The sequence below is a fragment of the Oncorhynchus gorbuscha genome, linkage group LG04, assembly GCF_021184085.1.
Source record: "Oncorhynchus gorbuscha isolate QuinsamMale2020 ecotype Even-year linkage group LG04, OgorEven_v1.0, whole genome shotgun sequence".
Taxonomy (NCBI): domain Eukaryota; kingdom Metazoa; phylum Chordata; class Actinopteri; order Salmoniformes; family Salmonidae; genus Oncorhynchus; species Oncorhynchus gorbuscha.
The window spans coordinates 63,698,967-63,709,340 of NC_060176.1; the positions used below are offsets into that span (position 1 = coordinate 63,698,967).

Below are 10,374 nucleotides of genomic sequence, written 5' to 3' on the forward strand. Positions count from 1 at the left end.
ATGTGTTCGGCTTTGCACAAGTGTGAACACATTGACATCAAAAAGTTTTTTTTTTTAAATGATTGATTTTAATTCGTTTTACACGAGTGGGAATATGCCTATGTCCACAGTTTCTATCACCTGTCTATGGCTGTGTCCTTCGTGTTGCTGCTACCCAAGATGAACCGCTATGCAGGGACTGATGACCCTGCCAAGCTCAGCTGCTACATCCTTTTTACCTCAACAATGCACATGGTTTCAGTGCTGGAAACATATTGCAGGAAGCACAGAACAAGTTCATTTCAGCTTGTTCAATGAGTAGCTGAATTGTGCCTATACTTCACTTAGATCAGTTCTCTCCAACCCTGTTCCTGGAGAGCTACCGTCCAGTTGGTTTTCACTCCCACCCTAATCTAAATCAGATCAAATATTATTAGTCACATACACATGGTTAGCAGATGTCATTGTGAGTGTAGCGAAATGCTTGTGTTTCTAGTTTCAACAGTGCAGCAATATCTAACATTTCATCTAACAATTCCACAACAACTACCTAATACACACAAATCTAATCTAGTGCACCTGATTCTAATAATTAGCTGGTTGATAAGCTGAATCAGGTGAGTTACAACTGGGGTTTAGCTCTCCAGGAACAGGGTTGGAGAGCCCTGACTTAGATAATAATTCACAGTGACTTCAATGGTGCTTGTACCGGAGCTGCCATGTCTACAGTTGAACAAACATACTTGCTAAATTGCTAGTCAGATATAATGTGCCGTAAGCGCCAATAGACACCTTTGTTTCTAAACTCAGCACTGAAAAATATTACTTGTCTCTTATTCACTTCTCTCAGTGTTTCACAAACTTGGTCCCAGGGACCCCAAGAGGTGCACGTTTTGTTTTTTGCTCTAGCACTACACAGCAGATTCAAATAACACATCATTAAGCTTTGATTAATCGAATCAGCTGTGCAGTGCTAGGGCAAAAACAAAATGTTCACCCCTAGGGGTCACCATGATCGAGTTTGGGAAACAATGCTCTAACTTTTCTCACTCTGTCATTTACTATCAGCCACCCTTTCCTGCTTCTACGAATGAGGACAAGAAGACCCGTCTCTAACCATTTGGACCATTCCCACTGAACGGCCTTGGACACGGGCCTGCAGCTCACCAACTCTCTTTCTCTGTACATCCCACCTAGTACACCCGTTAAGAAAGGACTGGACTTCAGCAGCACTAAACCTGTTCACAAAGGACTGAACATCAGCATGCTCAAAGAACAGAATGGCTGGAAGTGACTCCACAAGACCGATACACTTTTATAAGTCAATTGGTATTGGTGATGTCCAGAGAGAGAGCAACTAGAGAAATGTCATACAATTTAAGGGTTACAGGGAAAACATATCTGCAAAGGTCAAGCCCTGTACTGTGCCCTCAAGGACCTGAAGAGTATGGCTGTCTCTTCCCCCTGTACAGAAAACAGGCGATCAGCCCTCTACTTCAAAACACGGGGAGACTGACAGGGAGTGTTCCTGAGGCAAGCCAATAAAACTGACTGGAAAATTTGTGAGTAGCACAAACCGGCAGACATTTTATCTCTCCAAGATGAATAAATTGTCTTTCAAACGTTTCTCAGAAGGACCTAATGTCTGCTCCTCTCTCTGAGAAAGAAAATATGCAGTTAAATTTGGTTATGAAAATTACAAGATTGTGAAAGCACATTGTACTTGCTTCAATATATCCCCTAGGTGCCAAACATGTCATCTGGTGCAACAGACTTTTGAGTGTAGCGGAATCCGGTCCAGACGCTAGGCTGTAAACCAACTGCAAAACTTTAGAATGTTTTTGAGGCGGCAGGTATTTATTCCAGTAAAGTGAGTGACCAAGCAACTTTCACTTAAAGACCTACACATAATAAAACGGCAAGACTTTCAGGACGACATAGTGGCGTGCGTTAGCTGCACGTCACCTGCTCCGAACACTACCCAAAGAGTTCAAACGTGTTCTGAATGTCTTAGACAAAACAGTTTCCAGCAAAACGTGAATGAAACTTCTCCGGTTCACCATTAATTATTTGACAGGGTGCCAAGCCACCAGCTCCTGTGCCCAGAGAAAGGTGTTTTTGTCTGGGGTAAAAACCTGACGGCCACTGAGATCTTCTGGACGCATTTCCCATTCCTGACAGGACAGTAACCTGAAACTTTTATTACGCGGGTGTGAAACACTTTTCAGCTCCTTTACGACCACCGTCTGTCCCAGACCACTTTGTTCAGGGGCTGCAGCCCACACACACACACACACACACACACACACACACACACACACACACACACACACACACACACACACACACACACACACACACACACACACACACACACACACACACACACACTGTCTGAGGGAGCTGAACCAGGCACCAAGCACCATCCCCACTGAGACACCACATTGTAAGGCGGCGGCCCGACCACGCTCTCCAAATGGAGCGACTGAAAGTCAACACCACATCTGAGGATTGACATCAGTCTGGGCATGGGTTCCGTGGTCGTCTGCACCAACATTGGACAGACACCATTGAGAAGATTTGGGTGGTATCTGGCGTACAGTGTATGAACATGTACTTTCATATTACTTTCTCCGCTGTTCCACTCCGCATGTGACTATGCCACTGCTCTCCAATTCTTATACCGGCAAGGGGAGCTTGAGGAGACGTTGTACTGTTCCTTCATTCTGGTCAGAAATTAAGCCAAATGAAGTATTGTTTGTTCAGCAATTGAAATAGCTGGTATGGATGGAGTGCATGTGATCAGCTACTGCTGGGGTGTTTTCTACAGGGTTGAGTGTCACAACTCCTTTCTCCTCCAATGTTACCACAGTGCTGGGAGGGGGCAGCTGCTTCGCTCTCAAAACAACAACTTCTCTCCAGTCTCCCATGTACAATATGCTACAATCCCCAACTATTACACACTGTAAACCACTTTATTGCCACGCATAAAATATTTTAAACTCTAGATCTATTTACAGGACCAGTATGAATTAAATCTATACAATGGTCTATAATCTGGATAAATATCTTTTAATTTGGCAAAACATACTTTTCAGACAAATTTCCAACACAAAACAATCTGTTAAAAATAAAGGTTTACTGTATACTGTTAAAAAAAATAGCTAAACAGACAATGGTATTACCATTCAACTAAATTCTCAAGCTTATAGAACCGACACAATAGAGCTACAGTACAGTATCTCCATCCTTTATGTCTGTCATATCACTGAACTGCCCCACCTATTCCCTTTTGTCATACGCCCTTCAAATGTCTCCATATGCATGTTAATCTATGGACATAAACAATACAAAAACTTGAGGAAAATACCATAACAAAATCATTGTGCCCTGACAATCTAGATTAATGGATCAATTAAATAAATCCAAACAGGTGAGGTGGAACTATGGAAAATTGTGCCTCTACTGACACCTATTGGATTAAGAACAATATGGTACCATCACAACCTCTACATTACTATGGCCACACTCAAGCTCAGAGGGCTGAAGAGCAACAGTGGACCAACAGTTCCACCATGTCAACTGAACAGTAGTAAATGCCATAGTGTTGCTGCTCATTTGGAATTCACTCCAAACCCCCCAAACTTCCTCCAGTGGTATGGCCTGTCCTTTGAGCCCAGTGCAGATTGCTCCTGTTCCACTGTGCAGCCGGGGGACAGACGGGGCCCGTCATAATGTAGAGGCTGCCGCCATTCGAGGGCCAATCGCACTGATCGCTTCACCTGGCACAGCAAACACAGAAAGTGCACCTTTGGTCAGTATGAGAGATGCTCTCAACGGGTGGAGGATCCAACTAAAACAAATACTGATCAATGGTGAATGTGAGTGGAAAGCATGAGCGTTTTATGTGATTTGGTGAATAAGAGGTATGGAAAAGAGAGTTTGAATTGAAGGGCTTTATTGAGTGACCTCATTAGATGAGGTTAGATTAGTTTGTCTGTCCCAGTGTCTGGATGTCTTCCTGGTCCCGTACCTGCTGGTTGATCCTGACAATCTGCTGGTATACCTCCTGCGGGGCCACACAGGCTTTAAGAGGCTCCGCCCCCTGGTCGAACTGGTCCTCTGAGGATTGGCTGTCAGACTGGCTGTCTGCGTCATGCGACAGGGTTATCTTGTCAAGCTCACTGCACATTCTGTGGAAACAGGTTAAGGAAATCTGTAATTAGCATCCACCACAGTTAGTTTGTACACTTTGGGACTGGTGAACACACCCATATTTAGCCTATGAAAGGACTACAAATCACTTACAATTGAGACTCTCTGTTGAAAAAGCTTATTTGTAGTCCAGGATAAGGCTTCATCTGGACCTGTGCAACTGCCCTTTATTATTATTGTATTAAAATATGTCAAAAACATTAAAGTACTTGAGGTGTGCTTAATTTAGCTTGGAGTCTGCACTTTGGGAACTATTCCACTGGTTATATTGAACCTGGCAAACTAAACCAAGTGAAGATTAAGTATTGGACATATATCTTTCTGACTCAGGTCTGACCTGTTTAGCAGTAATAGGAAGGGGTTGCAGACAAACAGTGCTAGCCTAACCTTAGCACGGAGGATGCAGATTGTTTGCAGGCCTGGATGCTGTCCATCAGCTGGGCTTTGACCGTCCTGGCCATTTCACTGGACAGAACATCTGACACGGAGCAGCCTGGGAATAGACTCAGCAGCAGAGGGACCACCTACACACAAACACACACACACACACACACACACACACGGACAGATTTACTACAGCAGTCAGTTCTGCACCGTGGGAGTTCCGCACCACTTTATGAAACATTTATTACATAAAATGAAACGTTGGTTAAAAGAATCAACCATTCATGTATTTATAAAAAAACATGTTTGGTTTCCCCCCAACTGCATAGGAAACAAGTAGTGAGAGCTTTGTACTTGCATAACTAGGGCCCTTCGTATTTCCTGACAAACTCACGTTAAGCCCTTGCCATAAAAGCTCAGAATATCTGGTCCATAGTTTTTGTACAGGCCAAGGTTAGTTTTATGGATAGCATGGATGAGACATATAGGCGTTGAGGGTCTTGCCTGATCATTAGTGGGGTCCAGGATGAGGGTACTGATGGCATCCTGCTTGGCCCCTCAACGTTGGGCAGTTTACTGTGGGCTTTGGCTCGGTTCTCATAGTACCGGCTAACTCCAGGGTTATAATTGATGGCCTCAGAGAACTTGTCAGCTGCCTCCTGGTACTTCCTGCGGTGAAGACAAGAAACAGTGGTGTGGATGATAGACAGACTCACCGGTTCTGGTAGCAGTGTGTTCTCAGGGTGTTGTGGATGAGACTCACCGGTCCTGGTAGCAGTGTGTTCCCAGGGTGTTGTGGATGAGACTCACCGGTCCTGGTAGCAGTGTGTTCCCAGGGTGTTGTGGATGAGACTCACCGGTCCTGGTAGCAGTGTGTTCCCAGGGTGTTGTGGATGAGACTCACCGGTCCTGGTCACAGTGTATTCCCAGGGTGTTGTGGATGAGACTCACCGGTCCTGGTAGCAGTGTGTTCCCAGGGTGTTTTGGATGAGACTCACCGGTCCTGGTAGCAGTGTGTTTCCAGGGTGTTGTGGATGAGACTCACTGGTCCTGGTCACAGTGTATTCCCTGGGTGTTGTGGATGAGACTCACCGGTCCTGGTAGCAGTGTGTTCCCAGGGTGTTGTGGATGACAGCGAGGCGGATCCTAATGACCTGGTCATCAGGAGAGATCTCCTTTGCCTGCTGGTAGTCAGCCAGGGCAAACTCCCACTCATCCTGCTTGAAGAAACAGTCTGCACAAACCACAACCACCTTTATAAATATCTGAAGTGATGTGTGCGGTCTACCCAGATGCACGCATTCCTGAAATTGGATGTTATGGGTGTAGGTATAGCCACAGAAAGTAGGAGTGCTGAGGGTGCTGCAGCGCCCCCTGATAATCCGTTTAAAATGTTTTTAAATACACAAAATTAGTGCCCTGGCCCTTTATTACTCCGGTGCTGGGGAGAAAAAAATTGTCAGCACCCCAACCTCTAAACATCTTCCCATGGCCATGGATAGGTACCGACTTTCTGCATTAACGTATTCAAGTTGTATGAGGAGATATAAATTCACCCGTCACTTCAAACACATTCTCTTTTGATCTCAGAGACTCCTGCCCACCATCTACACAATATTGTTATTTCACTGGGCCAGACTTCAATTGCACCTTTTTCAAGAGGGAGCCCACAGCCTTCCTCACTTAATTTCACCTCAGCCAAACTCACCTCCTTCACCCCCCAGACACACCTCACTTCCCTGATCTTACCCTCCTATTATCCCCTCCGCTCATTTCTTCTCACCTCCTCTGTTGATGTAGAGGCCACTCTCCTCCTTCTGCTCCTGGATGGCCTTGTTGAGCAGCAGGACTGCCTCTGTGTAGAAGCTACGGGAGAAGCACTGCACAGCAAAGTCGTTGTAGGTGAGCACCAGCTGGACCTGGGCCTCTCCCTGCACGGCCCTCCAGTCTTCCTGGGTGTGTCCGCTCAGCTCCGACCCCTGGTCTCCCGCATCTCCAGCCTCACTCAGCTCCACAGCCAGGACCAAGTCCTCAATGGCAGCAGTAAACTCTTTCAGCCTGCGGTACAGAATACCCCTATGGTGCAAAAATACTACATATTAGTGGATAATAGACAGTATGTATCCTCATTTACTATAGATTGGTAGAGAAGCTTCTCCTAACAGGTACATGTAGATGTATATCTCTTCAGTGGTAGCAGAGAACGGTATGGTAAAATGGGGTCAGGCATGTATCAGATAAACCACAGGCCTAATCAACCACCTTGCTTGGTGTATCAGAACCTGATAAATACTCTGCCATCAACACCTGAAGAGGTAGTGCCGCCCAGTCTCAGGGCAATGCTCCAGGGCTGTGTTGATCTTGGACAGGGCCTCTGTGAGCTCCCCTGCCAAGGCCCTGCTGACGGCCTGCTGCCTGGCCCTTTCACTGGCCTCCTCTAGTTGGCCCAGCAGGGCACCTGCCTCTGGGCACGACGGACTGAGAATCAAAGCGGACCTCAGATCATGGTAGCACATTTTTACCTGTATAGAGAATTGTGCAGTAATTACATTACATTGCATGTAAATTAGACTTTTGATCATTTATATAGATAAAAGTGGCAATGACGTCACGTGTTGAGCTAGTACATAAGCTATTTATCCCTAGGGTTAAAACTAGAAATCGCCACACCTTTGTTCTTTCTAGCATGGTTTTGTCAGATATTGCCCAGTGTTTAACACAGAGGTAATGGAGTGTGAGAGTGTACTACTGACCTGGTTGAGCTGTTTGTGGAGCCGTGCTCTGAGGGTGAACAGATCTGCGGTCTGAGAGTCTGCCTCCAGCCAGTTACTGACCAGCCTCAGACAGTCAGTATAGCGGCCCAGGGCCGTCAGACATGCCAGGCTACAACAGCAACAAAGGGGGACACTTCAGTGGTTCACACTTTAAATCTTAGGTGAATAGCACCATCACATGGCTGTACAAGGTGTCTGTCTATCTGTAGAGAAGGCTGAGGTCAAAGGATCTCACATGACCTCCTTATGCCGCATCCACACAGGTTATTGCCGTACGGTACATTTTACGTAGTCTTCACAATCCAAGTGCTGCATCACAGCAAAAAGATTCACACCACACATTAGCAACTTCTTCTGTGGTTTACTACTGACACCACGCGGCAAAGCAACACACATGCTTTAAAAATCCAACGCATGCGACACACTGCACGCAGTGCCACGAACCGCAACCTAGTCCCGCAGATGAGTCGCAGCAGTGCAGATTGTCTCCCAATTAAATGAATGGACATCTGCCGGAATTTTACAGTTTGACGCAACCGGTATGCACGAGGCGTTAGGCAGATAACATATGGATAAAGCCAAAGAAAGTGTTTGTAAATAGAGGAAACATTAATACATCTATTATTTTTATGCACGTAGCTCTCCATGTGAATAACTCGTATTTCACACGGACCTCCTCATGTGATATGACCTGCAGCTAGGCTTGAGCTCGGCGGCCTTGGCAAACGACTCCAGAGCATCCAGAAACATGCCCTTATCATACAAACATTGGCCCTGTGGAGTGGACAAGATTTTATATATTACAAACTGTTTTCAAGTGAAAGCAAGAAGTATTTCAATAGTGCTGGATGCTTGCTTGACTGTGTAGGAATGATCATCCTGTTTGCATCACACAGCAGGCCGCTTTGGGGGACATTCTCCCTCCTCACTCTCACCTGTAGGTAATAGATGAAGGCTAGACGTGTGTGTAAGGTCTTAGTATGAGGCTCCAGGAGGCAGGCATGCCTGTAGCTGACGACTGCAGACTGGAAGTCACATAACTGTAAATAGGCCTCCGCCTGGCTCACATAGAGCTGGGTCTGGAAGTCAGGACACGTATGACAACTTCAGACAATTCTTTCAGACAAATCAGACTATATTTCAGTTAAACAATCAACCTCACTCCCATTTGTTCTCCTTCCAAAAGCAGTTACTGTAGATATTCAGAATAATTTGGTACTTGATGTCAATTTATGTGGTTCTGTACCTGTTTCGGCTGAAGATGGATAGCTTTGGTGAAGAATGTCACAGCCTTTGAAAATTGGGACTCTGCCATTGCCTCTTCTCCATTCTCATAGCTGCAAATGGTTAAATATAGGTGAGTGACCCTTGGCAAACTCATCTTCAGAGATCCTATTGACATGTGATCAAAGTAATACATTGTCAAAGAAGGTGCATCAACCTGTTGCCATGTCAAACTCACTGTTCAATGGCTTTGTTTGTTAAAATGTTAACGAGATCAGGCCGGTCCCCTCTCCGGCTTTCAGATGATAGGAAAATGCTGCTGGACCCAAAGAGCCGGCAGATGGCATGTTTACGCCGCGCCTCCACGAGCACTTCCTCCGACACAGCAGTGGGGAACAAAACCCTGTCGTCGTCCACCTGTTGGTCCATCTTCAGAGCAGGAACAGACATGCATTATATTATGCAGCTAACGTTAGCTAGCAATTTGTTGGCATTCATAGCTAATTTCGGGGATCGCAAAAGTGCCTACTTTATCATTCTAACGTACCAAAGTATTTGCATATAACAGGGTAGCTAGCTACTTAGCTATTAGTGCGAAAAGTTTCTACAGTTGTTTTTCTCTCTTTGCTTTCAGTCCCTGTTGAGAGCGCCATGTAACCAAGGGAACGAACAACATGTGCATGAGCGGCTAGTGGATTTACCACGCCCATTCTGTCTGATTGATCACAAGCTTTTGTTACATAAATAATTACAATTGTAATGTTTTGAGAAGAATTTCTAACTTTAACCTGAAAGGCAAAGGAGAATCAATTTGTTTTACTCGGCCCAAAATCGGTCCATAAAAATAGGCACACGAAGTGAGGAATTTTTGTATGGCAGTCAAGGAGAGAGTGGGCTGATTCGATTATGCTGAACTCCCGGGGACCCCTGTAATAGTGCTCGTGGCGTGCAAAAGCGGGAGTCCCGCCCTTCTCAAATCGAACAGTAATCTGCTCCGCTCAGAAACGCACAATATCTATTTTATATTACATAAATCTTGGAATGAATTTTCAAACTAGTTTTCATTGAGAAGGCAGATTAAGTGTTTTTTTTTTCAAAGGCAATCAGGTGAAAATAGCATCCTTATCATTACTCCGTGCTTAATTACTTACGTACATTTTGTTTTGAGGCAATTTTGCCGTGGTCTTTGAAACGGGTTCCTGGCACACGCCCAGGAGACGGCGCGGTACCAAGCGAATTACAATCAACTTTCACCCGGGTCGGATTAATCGAATCCCCTCATAGTGAATTTGGTCAACAACAATTATTATTTGCTAATTTCCTACACGAGGCGGATTTAATCGAATATACGTTTCGTAATAGTTAGGTTGTTACAAATACACTGGAGTGGACGCACGTGGCATTTAGGCAATAAAAAACAATTACTTTAAATGAGAAGTGTGCCTGTTGTCAGAGCTAGATAGAGGATGTTTAAGCAATAAGGCACGAGTGTGGTATATTGGCCATATATCACAAACCCATGAGGTTCCTTATCGCTATTATAAGCTGGTTACCAACGTAATTAAAGCAGTACAAATACATGTTTTGTCATACCCGTGGTATACGCCAAATAGTTTATCTGTGTCGTTTACAGTTTCAGCAAATTAAGCATGTGGGCAAAGCCACATGTATTACATGTGGGTAAAGCCATGAGCTACCGAGATCCTATTGGCGCGTTGTAGCAGATATTTGCATATTTCCGTTAGGGAGCGCATTCCCTGTGAAACGAACGAAACTGCGTCCTGGGAACAGCTGCACT

General features: G+C 45.1%; 1 protein-coding gene across 4 annotated transcripts; it reads right to left on the reverse strand.

The window, feature by feature from the left end:
* Positions 1-3,030: 3,030 nt before the first annotated feature.
* On the reverse strand, positions 3,031-10,351 carry LOC124034471 (tetratricopeptide repeat protein 16). Of its 4 annotated transcripts, none has more exons than XM_046347718.1 (13): positions 10,170-10,351; positions 8,815-9,005; positions 8,599-8,689; positions 8,288-8,431; positions 8,026-8,126; positions 7,332-7,461; positions 6,886-7,100; positions 6,362-6,654; positions 5,671-5,812; positions 5,083-5,247; positions 4,582-4,718; positions 4,013-4,172; positions 3,031-3,761 (listed from the first exon to the last, which is right to left on the reverse strand). In XM_046347718.1, exons 2-11 carry the CDS (start codon positions 9,003-9,005, stop codon positions 4,700-4,702), a joined length of 1,491 nt encoding a protein of 496 aa, XP_046203674.1. In that variant the 5' UTR covers positions 10,170-10,351; the 3' UTR covers positions 3,031-3,761; positions 4,013-4,172; positions 4,582-4,699. The 4 variants fall into 4 exon arrangements, with proteins under 4 accessions (XP_046203674.1, XP_046203676.1, XP_046203675.1 ...); XM_046347720.1 differs by lacking the exon at positions 10,170-10,351 and adding an exon at positions 9,732-10,082; XM_046347719.1 differs by lacking the exon at positions 10,170-10,351 and adding an exon at positions 9,124-9,322.
* Positions 10,352-10,374: the final 23 nt, after the last annotated feature.

Coding starts and splice junctions, on each gene's coding strand:
- LOC124034471 (XM_046347717.1), bottom strand. CDS start 9,026: ATGTCTGTTCCTGCTCTGAAGATGGACCAACAGGTGGACGACGACAGG. Junction 8,690..8,814: donor ACAAACAAAGCCATTGAACA/GTGAGTTTGACA, acceptor AACCATTTGCAG/CTATGAGAATGGAGAAGAGG. Junction 5,248..5,670: donor ACACACTGCTACCAGGACCG/GTGAGTCTCATC, acceptor TCTTCACCGCAG/GAAGTACCAGGAGGCAGCTG.